Here is a 22,711-nt window from a genome sequence, read left to right as displayed (position 1 = left end):
GTTTACTTGGATACTTCATAAAATCAGAAGGTGAAGGAATAGGTGAAAGAGGGGTAGGGGGGGGGACAGAGAAGGAGGATCTTTCGATCTTCCATGAAATTGTTGCAATTTTATCTTTTACACCGCACTTATGTTTACTTCTTTTTTTTTCCTCCCCAAAGAAGAAGAATAAAAAGGAGAAACACAGGAACGTTATATACGTTATTTTACGGTATATTCCGTAAACAGTTCTTAGACAGGATGTATTTAATGTATTAAAAATTACAATAAAAAAAAAAACAAAAAATAATAAAGAGATGAAACTAATAAAAAAAGAAACAAAAAACAAAATAGAGAAATCATTCTAAATTACTAGTTGAAGATAATAAATAGATGAAAAGAAAAAAAAAAAAGGAACAAGAAAAAGAGATGGAATGAAAATTTCTCATTTCCTTTATTAAATCTTCGTTTTATTATACTACCACGTCGTAAAAAAAAAAGAAATACTTGTTATTAAAAACTATTACTGACTAACTAAGTCCTAAGTCTTTCTATACATGTATGAAAAAAATACATACTTCATTATTATATAACAAGATACCGTTTAATAACAAACCTTCGTACGTCAATAAGTTTTAAACGTTTCTTTTTATTTTTCTTTGATTTTATTTTCTTCCTCTCTTATCACACGGTTCGTAAATCAACGATTTTCCAATTTACTTTAATGTATCCTGCGTGGAAGCACGCAGAACAAGGATGTCCTTGCGAAGATGCAACAACGTAACGTTTAATTTATCGATTACGTAACGATTCGCATGAACGATCGCAAATGTGATGATTGATGATTGATTTCCTTTATATCCACATCTTCTAATTTTATTCTTTTACTTACGTGATCGTATTTCTAATTTTATACTTTTCTACGATTAATTGTTTTATAAAGTTTGATTTAATATATTAAATTTAAAGATTTATATGTATTATATTTATACGTTATAGGTCTACCGAAAAATTCTGTCCCTTTTTAAAAATAAAATAAAATAATAAATTATTCCTAATTTGAACAATTAATTAATTTAATTACTTTTGAACTCTTGCCAACATGGTGGCAATTTGTATACTCCATTTTAAGAAATGGCGCTTTACCTCTAGTGACGAAAAATTGAACTAATGTTTGTTTGAACAGATAGAATTTTTCGATAGACCTATATATATATTTTTATTTTTTTGTAGTAGAAAATTTGTTCATTCGGTTAAGTTCCTGATAAGATGTTTAAAAAAATAGTTTGTGCTTTTAATTAAATTAACAATTTAATTTATTATATTTAATAAAATTTAATAAATCTAACAACATTTAATAAGTTTCATAAATTAAATTTTAAATTATTAATTAAATGTTTATTAATGAAATTAAATTAAATTAATATTTATTTATAATTATATAATAATTTTAAATTAATTAATATTAATATTTTATATTAATTATTATGCTTTTAATTTTTTTTTTAATTTTCTTCTATTTACATAAATATTTTATACTTCATTACAATATACATAGTTTCCTATGTAAATTAATTTACTAACAAATAATTAATTATAATCTTTCGCATGCTTAATTAAAAATTTTTTAGTCCTACTATACCTAGAAAAATTGTTCTTTTTTAATATATAAAATACTTTTAAATATTTTATTTTTTTATGTGTAATTAAAAACAAAATTTTTATCGAACCAGTATCAACAGAATAATCAAAGTTGATCAAATTTATGATTTTTTTTTTCTTTTTTATAAATTGGCATGAATTTTTCTATTAACATGTGTACTATTGATAAAATAGATTTAAAAATTTTTTAAATTTATATTACATGAATAAAAATGATGAACGATGAAATGTGGATGAGTTAAGATTTAAAATTTGCGAACGAGTTATTCCTCTTCGTGAAATTAACAGCCAATGATCGATGAGAAGACAAAATTTATCCGAAGATATTTTTTTTCTTTATCTTTCTCATCCTCTTGATCCTTCGTCTTGATCCTGCTATGTTCGACTGGTGTCGAGTTACAGGAAGCCACTTCGATGTAGATAACTGTACAATTAATTACGTGCTGTCCGCCATAATCGTTCATGCTTTTTCTACAGTGACTAAAATAAAAAAGAAAAAAACACAAATTCATGAATGTATTCACATCACATTAATAATGATGATAATGGTTAAATACGAATATGTATATAGTTACATTTTCTATGATAATTTCAATGCTATTTTAATATTATGATTATTATAATTATCATTTGTTTTTCATTTATTTAATTTAACATGTTCGTGTGGTATATGAAAAGTTATTATATCCCAAAATTTATTATTTATAAAATATATATATATCAATTTTATAATATAAAATTTAATATATAAAATTTATAAATTTAATATACTTTCAATATTGTTTTAGTATTAGATATAAATATTTTATATTGAATAATATATTAATTATATATATATATTATTACATATATTATATAATAATATATATTTAATAATATATTTATTTTATATAAATATTTCTATATCCAAATAAAATAATAATAATGATAATAATAATAATAATAAAACTAATTGTATTGGGTATCATATATATACATATATATAACAGATTGTTATTGATAATAGATCATAGAAAAAAAACGAAGATATAAATTATATAATGTGTAAAATGGATAATAATATAAGATAATTTATTTATTTATCTAAATAAATAAAGGTGGAGTTTTCTTCGTTGGATTCATACAAACATCCGCTTACATAATTCCAATCATTCGGGAAGATAATTCCTTGTTTGTTACGTGAGAAAATTAAGAACAATTGCCGTGATTATTCACAGGTAGATGATGAGGTGGTAAAGAAGAAGAAGAAGAAGAAGAAGGTGGTGGAGGAGGAAGAGAGGGTGGAATGAAATAAGAGAGGTATCTTTCTGAGAGTTGTCTAACTTTAACGGAAAACGAGTGTCCGACGTGCAACGGAAGAACATACTTATGTACACGCTTAAGGTTGTCTCACCTGTAGGCTATCTCGTTAGATGATACATTCTCACGTAATTTATTTATTTTATAACCGTGATATCTAAAATTGTAGATGTGATAAATCTATTCGTTTTCCTTTTTTTCTTTCAATAAATGTTTTACCCTAAATAAGTATTATATAATAATATACTTATTTGAGGTTAAGTATTATATAATAATATACTTATATATATTATTTTGTTGCAAATATATCTTTGAATTATTGAATCATGGAATTAAAATTTATTTTAATATATATATTTAATGTGTTAGATAAGTATTTTAATATAATTTTATTTATTTTATTTAATAATCAATGTATCTTTGAACTATTGAATTATTTAATCATTTAATTTAAAATATATTTCAATATATAAGATAATAATAAATAAATATATATTTAATGTTAGATAAATATATTGTAATATAATTATTATAAACTTTATTTAATTACCAATAATACTTAATAATATTGCACAAAATAATATTAAATTAATCAAAATAATTTAATTAACCAAAAATACTTTACCGATTGTCTTAAAATTTTGACACTACGTTGCATTTGCATACAGTTAGGTTTTTATTACATTAATTTATTTATAAAATAATTCATTAATTTACAAAAAAAGAAAAAGATACAGTTAAGTCCAATGCCGTTTGTTGGTCATAGATTTCGGTGAATGTGCCGAAACATTTGAACATAACCTAACTTTTATCTATACAACAACGTTACAGTAACGCGTGACGAAACACATCTAGTCAACAATAATAAATAAATATATATTTTAACCAAATAATAACCAAATAAATATAGATTTAACGTTAAAGATAAGTATCATAAAATATAATTATATATATTTAAATTTATTTCACTTGAACATATATAATTAAATTTACATATATATTTAAATATATTTAAAAAGAATATAATTTGAGATTACATAAGCATACAAATATAATATAATATACGTACGACAAAGAAATGAAAAGTGAAGGACAACATTTATAAGTGTCCTTCGTACAAAACACTATTAATAAAAATATACCGTAACGTCAGTGAATGGAAAAAGTCAAGATAAGTCATAAATTATAAAGTATAATAAGTAAACAAAATTAAAAGACTCATCCATCGTATCAAAGAGTTAAGAGATAACACAGAATGAGAAAGAGATAATACTGCGATGACGTTTTGATGTCACTTCCGGTTGTTGTTAGCGGGATCGTTAGATGGACAAGGGGAGGATGAGGAGGAGGTGGAGGAGGAGGAGGAGGAGAGGAGGGGGTAGGGAGGGGTATAAATACGAATTGCATATGGTGTGACAGTTATAATGGTAGAAACAAACCAATGGTAAGGCGTTTGCCGGTGTAACGGAATTTCATGGAACCGTGTTCTCTGCAATTTTCTTTCGTAGAAGTAAAATGCAACTAGTGGTACATGATTCTAAGAGAAGATCATCTCGTAGTTTCTCTTGCAAAACGGAATCTAAGAAGAAAGAGAGAGAGAGAGAGAATAAGGAAAAATATGGGAGGGAATGTGTAGTTTCGTTTGAAGACTTTTCAACGGTATTATTATTATTATTATTATATTTGAAGAATTTTGTTGAAATAAATTGGATTGTAAAATGAATCACTTTTATACGATTATCTTAAATCTCTTCTCTATATATTTTGTTTCATTTTAATTTTGTTTTTATTAGAAAATTATATAACGTAAAATTACATTACTTATATTGCAACATATGTATTAGGGGTCTACCGAAAAATTCTGTCCGTTTAAACAAATATTAGTTCAATTTTTCGTCACTAGGGATAAGGCCCCATTTCTTAAAATGGAATATACCAATTGCCACAATTACAAATAGATAATAGGAATAAATTAGTTCAATTAAAAGTTACGTGACATTAAAAAACGGATTAAAAAAAAAAAAAAACGAGAATAAAAAAGGGAAAGAAAAAAATCGTGACTTTCGAAATATCTGTTGCACTGGTTTAAGCTTCTGTAATAAGATGAGTTGTGATGATCATGCAAATAAGGTGGTAAATTTGAGATCGTTACTGAGGTTAAATCATCATTAGATTTTTTGTTTCTTTTATTTTTTCTTTTTTTCCACGAATTGTTCGTCACGAAGAAACTTATCGTGCGATTAAACTTTAACCTACATCCCCTCTTGTTTAGTTAATTTGTAAAGGATTATACAATTCTTTTTTTTTTCGTACTTGAGATTTATTGTTTCTGTGTTTTTTGGTTTATAATTATTAATAGTAATTAATATTAAAATTAATTATAATTAATTAATTTCTTAAATAATTATATATTTTATTTAATAAATTAAGAATAATTTATTATTATTAAATATTAATTTTAATATATATATATATATATATATATATATATTAAATATATTATATAAATAATTAAATTAAATATTACAATATAATAATTTAATAATTTAATAAATTTATTATATAAATAGTAAGTAATTGAATTTAATATTATAGTATAATAATTTAATATAAATTTATTATATAAATAATAAATAATGAAATTTAATATTATATAATAATTATTAAATATTAATTTCTTGAATAATTATATAATTAGGAATAATTTATTAAATAAAATTTCGTTTGTAAATTCGTCAGGTTGTTAGTTGTGTTGGGTTCAATGAAAATCAAAAGAATTGAATTAAAATGAAATGTATAAAAAAAAGAACTTATTATTCGCGTTGACAGGAAGTTGACGATCGGTTGCCAGTACGATATATTTTATGCAGCTCGTGTTCATCGCAGTGCATTAAAATCTCACGCACGGAGGGTACCGAGCTCTTGCATAACTGTGCGTCTCGGTACGTCGACTTTCGGTATTGTAACGTGTACACCCACCATCGGTTTTATCTCTACGTGTCCTTTATTTAGTATTTTTTTCTTCTTCTTCTACTTCTACTTCTTTCTCATGGATCTATTTATTATTTTCCCTTTCTTTGTAATTTTTTTCCCCCTTCTGTTCTTTTCTTTTCTTTTCTTTGTAATTTTAATTTTCTTCAATCGTACGTACAATAGACGTGTTGTTACGTTCAATGGAATGTGTGTAATCAATTAATTATTATTAATATAAAAAAGAAAAGAACAATTTTATTTGTTATGTTATATTTTGTTATGAACAAAAGATGTATTATAGAAAAAGAAATGTAATTTTAGAATTATAATTGTATTGGGTTGGCAAGTATGTAATTTCGGTTTTCTAGTGTGAAATAAAATTCAATTGTTTCTATACAAATAATGAACTTTACATTCATATTTAAATTAAATAACTAAAAAATTCTAACATTAACAAAATAATAAAGAAACAAACATAACGCTATCTATTGATGTAAGCCGAAATTACTTTCTTGCCAACCTAATATTTAGAATTGAAAATGTATATTAGAATTCCTAACTAAAGAAGAACATGAAGAAGAAGAAGAAAAATAATGTATCCTTTGATACACGAGATAATTAATATTCATATGCATATTTCATTTTACGCATGTTAATTATTATTTCTTCTTTTTTTTCCTTTCCTTTTAAAATCTATGAGAGAATCATATAAAAAATTAAAAGAGATATTATACATCATCGAAGAAGATCACATTGATTATTCATGAGAAGATGATAAGATTTTTCTTGACCATCTTGTTCGAATAACGTAAAAAGTAGATATACCGTTCGTTCGTTCATTCGTTCATTTCATAGAAAAACATCTCACCACACCACTCGTTTTACTAGAATTCAGGAATGCTAATTCGACGTTACACGCATCCGCGAACCACTCGCACGCACATACGTTACGTTCTATAATTATGCGCAAAGCGTTCACCTGTGAGTGAATATATAATACTTAATAAAACCTACCTCACATCCTTTCTACGAGAAATCATATGAAACAGGAATAAAAATTCTTATTTCTGCGAATTTGCAAATAAAACTTGTCTTTGTACGTTCATATATATATATATATTTTTTTAAGTGAAAACTTCTTTAGAATCAAGGTGATTTGAAAATCGTAAAACGGAAGAACGTGAAACCGATGAAACAAAAATGCATCATTAAAAAGAGACAAACATATATACATGTACATTCTATATTGGGATCTCTGGCAGGGGCGTTGCGTAGCAATTTGACCTATCTACTCTAATTTTGAATTTACCCACCAGATAGCGTATTTAAGTGCTAGAGATTAGAGACCCTATAGGAGGGACGCGCCATGTACATTGCTGGGGGACAGGAACTCGTGTAGTCACGTGATTGCGCGCGAAATATTCAAACATTGAAATAATTATGAAATAATGAATTGCATCAAATACAGAACAAAAATGAACTATATTTAATGATAATTAAAAATTTATATTATAATATAGGTTACACAAAAAAATTATTATAAATTCAATAAGAAAGATTCAATTAAGTTTAATTTGATAAAAGGCAATAAGTCTGTAAACAAACGATAAGTTATAGGTTAGGTTTGTACATTTATACTTGTAATTATTAAATGAGTAAATTAAACTTACACTTATAGAAAACTACTAAAAAAAACAAAACAATTAAACATAAATATCACAATAAAAACTATAAGTATTCCAAACTTAAACTAACCACAGCCGTTAATACATACTAAAGATAAACATGGCTGCGCGATGCAACGGAAACTGTCCCCCCACATTTTCAGCCTTTCAATCTACATGGCGCGTCCCTCCTATAGGGTTTCTACTAGAGATCCCACGTGGCGTAGCAATTCGACCTATCTATTCTAATTTTGAATTTAGCCACCAGATAGCGTATTCAAGTGCTAGCGATCCCACATTACAATACCACATTATTGGTTTCCAATGAATTTCGAAACTACCAAACCGATCTTAATGAAATTTGCTTTTATTTCACGTAATTTTGTCCAACTTAACATATAACACAATTTTTTTCGCGTGATTATTATTTTTTTTATTATTTTTTATTACTAATTTAAAGATTTTTATTTAGAGGTTATCTAGGTTCTGTAAGCTTTCAATAGATGGCGCTGTATTAAAATTCAATTATTTCGATGTATTCACGTCTCGAAGCTTGGTTTTTTTTTAAGGTTTCGTGTGTGATCTGCACACATCTGTTTTTTTATTATTAAGAGCTCATTAATAAAAAAAAATAACAAATAGAAATATTATTCAATCAAAATAATCTGTCTGAATACGATGAACAATTTCGGTGATTTTTCGATACGCGTTTTACCACGAACGGAAAAGAAGAAGAAGAAGGATGAGACCGGAAGTTGAAACTCGCGTGTCGTATGCGAATTACGAAGAGTAGAAAACCTTGACACGCCTTTGTGTCGTTCCTTCAGGAACTTCAACTTCCTTCCTTCTTCTTAGAAAAGAAAAAAAAAGAATTAGGAAAATTAAAAATATATTGGATAGGTTTGAAGTGTACACCACCTTTTCTATTGCATGATCAAATGTAAAAGAAATAAAAGTAAAAATAAATATATTTAACGTTTGAAAAATCTATGTACCTATTTTTGAGGTTAGGTAATTTTTGTATTTTATAGTTGCCAAAGATGTCTTAATTTTTAACAAGATCAAAACAATATGTTCTGTCCAACTTTCTTATAATACAAACATTGCATATATTTTATTTCGTAAACGCTAGAAACAACTAAATGAAATATAATTTTTATTTATTTATTTATAATTTGTAAATGTACATTTTAATGAACATAATATGTTCCTCACATAAAATTTGTAACATTCACAAGAAAGATCCTGAGAAATATTTCTATAATAAATGTACATAAAGTATTATTTACATCACAAATGTGCACAGAGTCTGAAAGGGTTAAGAAAAAGAGGGGTGAGGGCTGAGGGGTGATGGAAAAGAAAGAGACAAACAAACTACGATGACAACGACAACAACATTAACTCATTACCATTTTTACGATCGTTCTGCGTCGGTGCTAACATCACCGACGTTTCTTCTTCTACTTCTTCTTCTTCTACTTCGTGAAACGAACAAAGAAAGGAGTTCCTCTAGCCATGGAAACGGACCTTAAGGTCAAGTACCCTAGACTTCCGGCGTGACTTGGACACCACACCGAGTCTCTCACTGTCGCAGTTTAAAACGTAGCCTCCTATCTTTCTGATTCACCTATCGTGATAACGATCTTTCTATTTCCCTATTTCTATCTTTCTTTCTCTCTTTATTTATGTGCTTTATTATCTTTGTCTATTTCTCGATTACCTATCCTCTTTTATTCTCTTCTTCCCCTCCCCTTTTTTTTTCTTACCTTTAGATCTTACCACTTCTTCCTATTTCACGCCTTTTTACACGCGAATTTAACCTCTCTTTGTTCTTTTCATTCTCTTCTTTTCTTTATTATTCTTTTTTTCGTGTTTTGTTGTTGTTGTTTTGTTTTAATTTTATTTTATTTCTTGACAATCATGATGGATTTATTCTACTATCATAATATAGAAATTAATCATTTAATTTTAATGGAATTTTGTACGCAAAATAAAAGTGATATTTGTTTTCTTGTGTATATGAGAAATTAATATTAATATATATTCGTGTATAATAATATATATTATATATAATAATAATAATAATATATATGTGTGTTATGAAAAAATAATTATAATAATGAAATGTATTATAATTAATATAATTATTAACGTTTTATTTATATTTCGATTTTATTTTATTTTCTTTGTTGATCTACGTTGTTTTATTTTACGATTAGATGATTTATAATTGACAAAGGATATTTTGGAAAAAGATATTATTTCATTTGTATTATTTGTTTTTTTTTTTTAATTTATACCAATGGTTTTCCATCAAAAATTATTTAAATTCTCTTCTGTGTTTCTTTCGGTGATTTGCAAACATAAAAAATAAAGGAAAACACAAAAGAAGAGATGCATAAATTAAGATTAATTTGCATTATTCTAATTATTAAATTGTACGTGAATTCATAAATCAATTTTAATGAATTTAATTATACTAGCAGTTTAATTTTATCTCGAATTAATTATAAACAAAAAATGTTTGAACAATCAAAATATTTCGGAAAAGAAAAAGAAGATATTAATTGGTTATTTTATATTTAAAAAGAAAATAGAATGAAATAAATGAAAAATATTAATAAATGGAATAAATTATAAACAAAATGTATAATACAAATAATAAAAATATTTCAGACAAAAAATAAAGAATATATTGAGGATTAAATAAATATTTTATTAGAAAACAAGATTAACATGTTCCGTGCCAAGCCCTTTTTACCTGACTTGTCACTCAGGCCATTTAATTTTGCTTTAACAAAATCAACCATTACATGTAATTATAAATTATTGTAAATATAACAATTAAACAAACTTATGTGCTTTGTTCTATACTGTATTTTGTATAATGCATCAATATTTAAATAGGAATATTTTTTTATAAAATTAAATATATTATAAACATATATTTTCAGCGCATTAAATAAATATGTCCAATAGTAAGTGTACCACCGGTGGTACACGTGACCTAAAGAACAAGTTTAACGTGTACCACCGATGGTACACGTGGCACGGAACGTGTAATTAGAACAAAATAAGTGAAAAATATTAACAAATGAAATAAATAAAAGATAAATTAAAATAAATGACTATTAATTTAATGATATTGAAATTAAATGATAAAAGTATTTCTCGGAAAAAAAAATAAAGAATATATTGAAGATTAAATAAATATTTTATTTAAAAAAAAAAAACAAACAAATCGAATGATACAAAAAGAAAATCAAAGACAAAATATTTAAAGATCATTTTTTACAAATTATTCTCCATCTTTTAATTTTTTGTTCTCTTTTAATTATTCCTGTTCATTTTGGGGGACCGTTATACGAATGATATCGAGATACCAAAATAATCGTATGAAAGTATAAAAGAGATGAGGAAGATGATCAAGAAGAAGTTGATGAAGAAGAAAAAGAGGAAGAAGAAGAGGAAGAAGAAAAGGAAAAGAAGGAAGAGTAGGGAAGTGGCCGGTCAATGAACCTGCAGATTCTTGTATCACAAACAAGTCCCTTTTCGGTCCCACTTCGGTCCCATGTTGGGTCCTACTCTAATATTTTCACAAATGGCGCCTACTTGGGCTCAAAGTGACTCCGATTGTCTCGTATAATTTTGTTCATTTCTTTTTCTTCTTATTTCATCTTCCTCCCCATTCTTTTCCATTTACCACGAGAACGTGTTTTGAACTTTTAGCGTGCAGATAATTGTTACTTTCTTACTGTTCTTTTCTTTTTCTTCATTTTACCAGTTACCAATGAGAATTAGAATATCATGAGAATTATTTTAAATAATCGACGTGACGTATTTTTGAATCATCTTACAACCAGATTTTTTTTTTTTCAATTTCATCTACCGTATTTTAATAGTAAATTGATATTTTCTTGTTTATATTTAAAAATAAATATAATATTAATATTCTACTTTTATATTTAATATCAATATAAAAATAAATATAATATCAGTATTCTATTTTATATTAAAAATCAATTTTTTTATTAATAATATATTATATATAATATATTAGGTAATTAAAAATTTTATTATATATATATATATATATATATATATATATATTTTTATATTATAATATTAAATTAAATTATATATAAATAATATTATAAATAAATATAAAATTATTTTTATTATAATATTATTTATAATAAATTTAATAAAATAATACTTATATTTATATATAAATTATATATAAATAAAAATTATATTATATGTAAATATAAATAATAAATTAGATTTATATATAATATAAATTAATATTTTATAATATGTTAATTAATTATATAGTTAAAATTATATATAATAATTTAATATTAATTGTTTTGATATATTATATCAAAAGTTAGGAAATATTTATATTAAAGAATAAAAAAATATATATATATATATATATATTGATATGACAAATAAATCGAACTATAGGTAATATCAAGAAAAAAAAAAGAAAGAACGAAAGTAAGAAGAAAAAAAAAAAGATAATATAATGGTAAGGATTGTCTTGTCGTGACTGACTCGAACGACACTAAAGTCAAGTTCATGACTATCTCATCATTGTCTCCGTGGCTCAATGATAATGATAATACGACCGATGATTCTTATTATTAAACGAAGAATTCCAGTTAAGAAATTCCGGTAGTAAATAGATAGACATTTGACGTTTTCAAATGTCACGATTACTATTGCGTTTAGAAATGTAACGAGAGACCGATTTCCTATTCAATTCATTTTCATTGCTCGATTTTCATCGCACGTATAGACGAGAAAGAAAGAAAGAAAGAAAGACAACACTGTAAAAGGTTTCGTGACTACTAACTCGAAAGACAAACAGCTCCCGTTCTGTAAATTCCGTTTTAAACTTACCAACCGTTATATTTCATGGCTGACAGTAAGAGAGATAAGATTATTTTTTTGTTTTTTTTTTTTGTTTTTTATTTCATTTTATTTTACTTCGATGATTTTTTATTTTTTTATTTTATTTAGTTTGCAGTGGTAATTGGTTATGGGTTAACGAATACGGATTTAGATTTTTAATCTTATTCTTGTACATAATTAAAAATTCAAGGTTAGGGAATCTTTTTCTTATTGTTTAGAGAATGAAACATATATATTTAGAATATAAATAAATTATATTTATTTTTACATAATTAAAATTTATAATATACTAGGAGTATCCGAATACTTGTTGCTGTAGTTTTATTGTAAAATGTTGTGATTTAATATAATTCTAAACTATTTAGTAAATTATAATAACACACAAAATAATATCACAATTAGAATGGAATAAATAATGTAATAATACACAAAAAAATAGAAAAAGTAATATTAGTTATGTCATATGTAAATCTGAAAGAAAAGTATGACGTGAATACAGCGAAATAATTGAATTCTATTACAGTGTCATCTATTGGAAAGTTTCAGAACCTAAAGACTTAGATAACCTCTAAATAATAAAAATGCTTAAATTAGCAATAAATGTGACACTGAATTTTTATATATAAAGATATATTATACTATTATATTATTAAATTTATATTTATTTATAATTAAATTTATATTTTATAATTTATAATTTAAAAAGAGAAAGGAAATTCCTTTTCAAACCTGTAAAAAGAGAATGATAAAGATATATACAGTTCAAATATTTTTATAAAATATATCAAAATTAAAATCAGTCTAAAATTAGGGAAAAAAATATTTAAATATTTCATATTTGTTTTTTATATAAATTAATATGACATATATTTAGTATAATATTATATAATATCAAAATAATTATCAAAAAATAATATACGTATATAAATATAATTTTGAATAGTATTTTTGTTTTTTTTTTTGTAAATAAAAACTAATACATGATAAATAATAATATTTATTAAAAATTGGTCTTACATATAAATTAATACAATATTAATATGAATTATCAACAAAATGTACTTATATAAATATAGTTTCGAATAATATTTTTTAATAATAAGTAATTATTAAAAATATTATTTTTCTTTTTAAATAAAAACTCTCTAATACTTTAAATAATAATATGTATTAAAAATTATTTCGATATATAATAAAAGACGAAGAAGAATATTTTCTCTCTATATATAGAATATTAATTAAAAATTTGTCGATCACGTTCACAAGGATCTACGTTGTACGATCTGTAGATCGTGTGAGAGTGGTGAACAATGGCCGATGGTAGAGTAAGGTGATTTAATTGATCCTTCGATCCGTGCTTCTACCGTTATATTAATTTTACAGAATACGTATGGTGTTACCCATTAAACGAAATTAGCCTCGCATTAGCGCATCAGATGAACGTGCGATTCGTGCTCGTCCTTTTAATTAATATCGATGCAGAAATTATGCGTTTTTGCTTATTGTTAATCCTTTTTTGATATGATGGATACTTAATTTATTTATTTTTTTTTTAATTAAAATTCAATATAATATACCAATCTTTGAAAAAATAATAAAACAAATGTTAATTAATGATCAATGTATTTTTTTATTTTCTTTTTATAGGAAATTGTTTTTTTTTTATCTACAAAATAAAACAATAGTATGACTTATAAGTAACTACAAAATTATTTTGACTATTAGATTTGCAATCTTATCAAATAATACAACTATTTTCTTTTGAAGTTTGTTAGCCTTTTTGAGTACTTAATACTTTTTGATGAAATGTTTAATAGGGGTGGAATTACTTTATTATTAATGTGTTTGTTTCATTGATTGATTTTACTAATCGTGTCTAATAATAAATTATTTGTAATATTTAATAATTAAAGTCTTCATTTCTTACATAATTTTAATAATCAGTACAGAAAACAATGATACATTATTTACATTTATCGACAAACACGTATATGCGTTGAAAACATTTACCAAAGGCATTTTGGAATCTCTAGCACTTAAATACGCTATCTGGTGGCTAAATTCAAAATTAGAGTAAATAGGTGGAATTGCTACGCCACGCATCAGCCAGAGATCCCAATACACGTTCATAGTATTCAAAGGATTATGGTAATACGATTGTGTGTGTGTTTCCCATTTATATTGGTCACATATTGTATATACAGTAATGTAATATCTTTTTAAATTGAAATTAAATTGATTTATTGTTTTCAATTACATATAATGATTGTTTTTTTTTTTTTTTTTTTTTAATTCTTTATGATTATTTTTAATTACGCATACTTTTGACTGGAAACGTTTTATTTAATCATTGATACAACTTTTTTGATTTTTTGATTTACAGCAACCGTGGCGATAGCGAGCACAGTGCAAATCGAGTGCGCGAGCGAATCAATAATCGTGCACATTTCGACCGAGGGTAAAACCGATTTTCACGGTTTGGTTTATCCCCGGGGTTTGTCGAAAAATAGTTCCTGCCTGCAGGAATACAGAAGTCAACCTTCACCGATAACTTACAATCTGCCTTTGAGATCCTGCAATACGATGCCTACCGAATTGGTGAGTTTTATTTATTGTTGTTTTACAATTAATGTATTTTATACGATATACCATACGTTGATTTATTTATAATAAATAAATAAATAATATAATAATAATAAAAAAATAATAAAATAAAATATATCTTTGAAATGGATTTAAATTCTTTATAAGTTCGACGTACGAACACGAGGACTTAGAGCGTGACGATGCTTAACGATCGTTCGTGCTTGTACGTATTTGCTTGTAAAAAAATAGCTTGCGAAAAAAGCTTGTCGAGGCGTGAATACACGTGCGAGTACATGCTGAAAGGATTAGTGGTAAAATGGGAAGAACAAGAAAGAGATAAAGATGAAGATGAAGATAAAGTTAAAGTTGAAGTTGAAATTGAGTTAGAGTTAAAGTTAAAGTTGAAGTTGAAATTGAGTTAAAGTTAAAGTTAAAGTTAAAGTTAAAGTTAAAGTTGAAGTTGAAATTGAATATAAAGTAAAGTTAAAGTTACAGTTAAAGCTGAAGTTGAAGTTAAAGTTGAAATTAAAATTCAAGATGAGGTAAAATTAAAGTTAAAGTTACAGTTGAAGTTGGAATTGAAGATGTGATAAAGTTAAAGTTAAAGTTGAAGTTGAAGTTGAGTTGAAGTTGAAAATGAAGATGAAGTTGAAGATGAAGTTGAAGATGAAGATGAAGATTTAGGTGAAGATGAAGAGGAAGAAGATGAAGTTGAAGGTGAAGGTGAAGATGAATATGAAGAAGAACAAAAATAAATTGTAGATAACGAGTAACGAGTGGGAGAAGGACATGCCAAATAGGAAGAAAGAGAAGAAGATGTAGAAGAAGCAGAGGAGGATAAGGATAAGGATGAGGAAGAGAAAAAGGATAGGGGAAGGAGGATGAGATAGAAGGGGTTATACACGTTCGTGTAACGAAGGAATCGTGTGTCGAGGCGAGAGATCACTTCCTTGCCATACCATAACTGGACCGTTATGTGACCGGACTCGCAGCCTTCTTCTTACGAGGATCGCACGAGTACAAGATAGAAAGGGGGAGATGCATATACACGCGTATACCAAGATATACAGGGTGAACCTTATTACTCAAACAATTGGACATTTATTTATTGATTTGTTCAATTGATTATCAAATAATTATGTAGTATTGGAATTTGTTGTATTATTGGTATAGTATTTATTGTATTATGTATGATTATTGTAATAGTATATTATTTTTTATTAGAATTTTGAAATAAGTACTAATTCTTATGTTTGGTATATTTATTAATAATATTTTTTTTATTATAATGTTTAGTAGTAGTGTAATAATAGTTGAAAGTAATTTTTGTAAATTGTAATATTTTATATCTTCTTAAATAATATTTATTTATTTTAATATTTTATTATAATATTATATTTTTTATCTATTTATTGGTTAATTTAATATTTTATTAATACATTTAAAATTATATATTTTTCTTTCGAATTATATTTTACCTAACAAATAATTATTTTTATAATTTGTAAATTTAACAAATAGATATTCCTGATAGTATCGTTCACCTTATACATATTTCATAAGCAAATAAACGTATCCTTAACGGATCACAATTGCTTCCTTCCATTTATAGATAATAGACTAACAATCAGTATCGCGAATACTTTAACTGAAAGGATACAAACGATTGGTTCGATTTACGATTAATATCCTTCCTCTTCCAGTTGTTTCATCTTCATCGTCCTATTCTCGAAACTATCAATGAAAAACTTAAGTATATATTGTATATATAAGATAATGTGCTTATAGAAATGATTTTACATTCTAAATGTAAAGATAGATTCGTGTGAAGATAAACAAATCTTTATGACACATGTTTGATCCTTGTACTTTTATTTTGTTTTTGGTATTAATAATTTTTTTTATAATTGTCCACGTCTTTATTTACATTTATCGATGCTTATATCGTTTATTCTAATCATCGGAATAAATCGTGAAAGGACGAAGGAGGTGCGGAACGATTGGAAGATGAATAAAATCACGGATGAAAAATGATCTAAAGACAATTATCGATTTACGTAGATCGATAAAGATTACAATGATCCTCGGGCGATCGATAACCTATAAGATTTATGAACATTATTTGTGATAATTAGAACGGTTAGGTTAAATATCGAAATAAATCGTTTTATTATTATTTTTTTTTTTTTTTATATATTTATTTTTAATTACAATATCAATGTCATTTATTTGCGATGAGAGTAAAATTGTTTGTTTATTGGCATTGAATTTTTTTAAATTGTTTTTCTAAGTAATTTTCAATATTATCGAATTGTAATTGTTTAAGAAAGGATTGTAAAATTGTTCATAGTTCATCGAAATTGTAAAATTGAAAATTGTAAGAATTGTAATTCTAAGAAATGTTGGGCTATTCTGTAAACGAAATGACGATGACTATAATTTTTTATTGGTTTGGTTTCACTCTTTTCAATTTCATCGATCTTGCCAATTTACATTTTTATGTAAATTATTACTTGTAAAACCCGAAAAGAAAGTAAAAAGAAAGCGAAATCGTAAAAAAAGAAATTTCACAAAGTTTTGAAACTTCCTTAATGAGAAATCGATTATCCTTACATAATAAAAGATTGAAATATTATTTAAATGATTCATTAATCATCTTCTGTAATTATCAAATCGCGTGTATGTATTTCGAATTTTTTTTTTAATACAATAATTATTGTTATATAATTTGTATAAAATATAAAAAAATACATTCAAAATTGTTTTTCAATATTAATCAATAATAATAAAATGATACGATTAAGGGCCACAAAAACAATTTGTCGTGAAATATAAAAGGGATTCAATGTTCGTGAGAGGTTAGCTCGTGCAGGACGTAAGAAGTCTTTGACCTCTAAGATTCCTCGAGGTCGTCGTGGGCGTGCGATCGACCGTACGATGGACTGTGGGCAGTTTTACAATCCCTTCTTTAAGTGCAATTACAGTTTACAACTTTTGAAGGTCCTTTAAAAAATAATAATTTAACAAAAACCAATAACTCCAATAAAATTTTTAATATATTTTATTTAAAAAAAAAAATAATAATAATAAATAAATTTTCGTTAATTTTTAATAAAAAAAAATAAAAAAAAATTATTCCTTATATATACAATAATATTACATAATAATTAAATAATTAGAAAATATTACAATTCAAATATAAACAATATTAAGAATAAAATGCATAAAACAAACAACATTTAAATAATTAGAAGATACTACAAATCAAACATAAACAATATTTAAAATAAAATGTACAAAATAATGAAAGAATATTTTCAATAAATACAATATTACAAATAATATTGATATAATAATTATCAAGAAATAATACGTTCAACGAGAATGAGAAAATTGAGTAGTAAAAACAAAAAACAAAAAAGAAAGAAAGAAAACTAATGGTTTTCTCAATCCATAAAATTAACATAAATTGCGTTCGTCGTGTTTGGAATAGGTAATTAACTCGTAGATTAGTTCAAGGTATGTCTGAACTTAAATAGAAGAATCCAAATATGGTACTTCTCGGTAACCATCCCTTGCACTTACGTAACCAATCTCTCAAGTGTGATTTTTCACGTGTACGTATGTGTTTTACGTAGATAGAATCACACGTGATTTAAATAAATATTTATCATAACTTATCTTTTTTTTTTTTTGACACAAAAAATTAAACTCATTGTAAATCTCAAGCATTTATTTTCTCATTCGATGGGATGGGTAAGGGGGTTCGAGGGATGACAGAAAATTGAAAAGAAAATGATTTATCGATTGCATTAACGAGGAACACAACAAACACTTCAATTTACGAACCCCGCCCCCACACACTCTTTCACCCCGTTCATTTTTCTTTATTTCTTTGTATTTTTTTTTTCACGGCTTATTTGTAAGGCGTGTGTCTTCCTTCATCGTCACAGTTGTGTCGTTTGCGTGCACCTTCACCAACATGTTTCGCTACCAAGAGGCGTCACCTCGTTTGTCTCATACTGAATCTTACGCTTGAATATCCAGTTAACCGTGTAAATAAGTTCGTGATACTTTTACTTCTTATATTATACGTTTAGTACACCCGTTATTAATGGTATCGCGTGTAATAGACATGGAGAAGTTCGTAATAATTCTTACATATTTTTCCAACGTTTTCTCACAGTCATATGCATATAATATGTCTTTCACTTGCAACTAACAGATGCAAGTGAATTGAAAAGAATTCATTGAAGGATAACAAAATAAATAAATAATAATTGTATTGCTATTTTATAATATTTGTGGATATATTTTTGAAGGTTTTTGTATAAATTTGAAGGAACAAAATTATTTTTATTACATACAATACAATAATTTTTACATATTTTTCCAACATATTTTCACATGCATTTGCATATAATATATGTCTTTCACTTGCAACTAACAGATGCAAGTGAAAGACATATTATATAATTTTTGTATAAATTTGAAGGAATAAAATTATTTTTATGATATACAATACAATTATTTTTATTTAGTAAAATAGTAACACTTGTGTGTTTTAACTTATTATGAATAAATATATATCGTAATAAATTAACATATGGAAATATTTGATTAGTATTAATTATTTATAAATTATTTAAAAAAACAAAATTTATTATTAACTATTTATTACAATTTTTTATTACAAATATGGTAATCTCATAGATTAAAAAATTATATTTATAATTATTAACGTAATTATTAATTAATTTTTTTATAGATTCAAATTACAATATGACATTACAAACAATATTATATTTGTTTATTTTTAAACTGTATACCTTTTCAATTTCTATGATTTTTATTTAAATAATAATCAATGGGAACGATATAAAATATGCTAAACAATTACTTTACATTAATTTCTAAAAATAAAAAAATTAAACTCAAGATATATATGTTACAAAATTAAGTAATAAAAGTATGTAAATTGTATCTCGACTAAACCAACGATTATGTGTTCCCATTAGTATACATGTCATCTCAAATGTGGTCTACTTTTTGACACTAATTTTCCCTCAGCAAGTAACAATTATTTTATAACAAATTGTCTCATCGTTACGAACGCATGTCGTCGTCGTCGTCTAAATTATAGGTTCGTATCACTCATATGAAGAAAAAAAAAAGAATAAAATGAATCCCTGGTACGACGCTTTCTCCGAACGCTTCGATGTCCTTGAATTTAGTTTCTTTTATTTCCCCCAGAGAATTTTGCATTTATTCTATCTATATATATATATATATGTTATTGCTAACTCATCGAAGAAAACGTTCGAATGTTTTTACGATCAGCTTTCTAATTGTCACCTGTCCGTAATTAAATTTTTTCTACAATACTTGATTTTATTTATTTTTTTTTAATTTTTCTTTTTTCCTTCTATTATACTTCGATGAACAAATATTTTTAGAAGACAAGAAAATGTCCTTAAAACGAAAATTTCGAGTGGGTGTTGGTTGAACATCTTTGTGGGCAGTGACGTGAGTTTTGCCCACGCTCAAATCATAAAAGTAAAAGTCCCTATTCGATTCTTTTCCTATAAGTTTCCATACTATGTTCACATATACAAATATATTATTTATAATACGATATATGTAATGTATATATGTGTGTATATATGTGTGTATGTTGTGCGTGTAGTACACGAAACTCTCTCATATTTCGTATCTCTCTCTTATTTCACAGATTATATGTATATATGTATGATATGTATATATTGTATATGTATATGTATATGGTGAAGATCATCGAGAGGAATACAGGATTGTTCAATAAATGATAACAAATTTGATAATAAAATATTTCAAGGTTTCATGGATCGAAAAATGTAGTATCGTAAAAGTTTGGTTGTTGTTGATTAAATAAATTTAATATTCATGCATTAAATTATTAGTATATATATATATAGTGCTATATAGTAATATACTAATACAATATATACATATATTAGTTATAACAGAAAACAAAATATTTGTTTATTTCAAATTTATTAAATAATTATTATATTAACTTTATTATAATTAATATAATATTAAAATATAATATTATATTAATATTATTATATATTTTTTATTAAATAATTATATATAATATATATAATAATAAAATATAATAATTATTAAAATTATTTTTAAATATTTTATTATTTATTAAAATTTGTTACAAATTTTTTTTTATTAAAATTTATATATTATAAATATACATATTTTATATTTAAAATAATTTTAATTTTATATATATATTATATTATATTATTTTAATAATTTATATACATATGATGCATATAAGTATATATTTGGGTATATAATATATGTAGTTTTACTTTCCTCGTTCAAAATTCATTCACTGAAGTGTGTTGTGCATTTCGTTATTTCACTTTCTCCATTCCACATGATCGAGGTCGATGAATTTACGTCACCATACAAAGACAAACATGAATTACATTGATATTCGTATTGTTGTTCGTAATATTGGATTAAATGATCTTATTAATTGATAATAAAATAAAAGACTGAGATAGAGAAATAGAGAGTGAGAGAAATAGATATGACTTTCACTTTATTTGTTAAAAATTAAATATAACAACATTAGTTAATAAACTATTACAAAAATTTATTTTCATTCGTGAAAATATAATTCTTAATTAAATTTTCATTAAAAAAAAAAAAAACGATGAAAGAAACATTTACTTATTTGAAAATTGAATTATACAAAATATGCCAACAATTTGAAACAAAATGTTATGAAACAAGTTTCAAAGTAATTTAAACAAATTAATTATAACTCTTCTTCAAATAATTTGGAACTAATTGTTTTTTGTGTTTCTTCTTAATATTATAAAACGACAAATGAAAACATTTAAAAGTAAACGAAAAAATAAACTTAAAAAAAGATCTTCAATGAAAGTACTTATTTTTGAACAACATAACCTAAAAATTTGTAATTCCTTCTTACAAAACAGGAAAAAAAAAAGAAATAAAAATAGAGAAAAATATTCAAATCAAATGACTTCCGTACAAATAATTAATCTAACGATAATTATGTTACTATATAATAATTGGAAAAAGAAAATGTCTACTTTTATTCGAATGAGAAAAATAATATTGGGTTGTTCGGAAAGTAATTTCATTTTTTCCTAAAACAAAAAAAGGCATTAGTTGATGCAAATCGACAAATAACAACACGTAAGATCGATGAGAGTTTAAATTTATCAATTTCAACTGTTTTTAAGCCAACTTCAAAGACCAAGGTTTAACCTCAAAACAACAATTATCTTCATTTTCACAAAAGAAAAACAAAATTACTTTCCGAACAACCCAACATTTTTCTCATTCGAACCAGAGTAGACATTTTCTTTTTCAAATTATTATACAGTAACATAATTATCATTAGATTTAATGTAAGACGAATTACAGAAAGAAAAAAAAACCCAAAAAATGTTTAAATGTAAGATGATGATAAGTTATCGTATGTATATATATATGTATGTATACATGAGAAAACATGATAAATAACTTTTGAATCGTTCGATAGATCTTAGAAAACACGCGAAAGGAGAGTTAGCAACGAGTGGTCAGACGAG

At 24.9% G+C, this 22,711-nt stretch overlaps 1 protein-coding gene across 3 annotated transcripts in view; it reads left to right on the top strand.

Annotated features, from left to right (window-relative positions):
* The window catches only part of pio (zona pellucida domain-containing protein piopio), an 86,903-nt gene that overhangs the window by 36,088 nt on the left and 28,104 nt on the right, over nt 1–22,711 (top strand). For all 3 annotated transcript variants that reach the window (XM_015327569.2, XM_089179074.1, XM_089179075.1), the window contains one exon: nt 14,881–15,095. In XM_015327569.2, the coding sequence (XP_015183055.1) occupies nt 14,881–15,095 (215 nt within the window). The remainder of the gene's footprint in view (nt 1–14,880; nt 15,096–22,711) is intronic.

Source organism: Polistes dominula, unplaced genomic scaffold, assembly GCF_049000335.1.
Source record: "Polistes dominula isolate Pdom_NZ unplaced genomic scaffold, Pdom_raw_medaka contig_37, whole genome shotgun sequence".
Classification (NCBI taxonomy): Eukaryota; Metazoa; Arthropoda; class Insecta; order Hymenoptera; family Vespidae; genus Polistes; species Polistes dominula.
The sequence above is the reverse complement of the archived record's forward strand: the minus strand, read 5'-3'. Positions and strand labels throughout refer to the sequence as shown.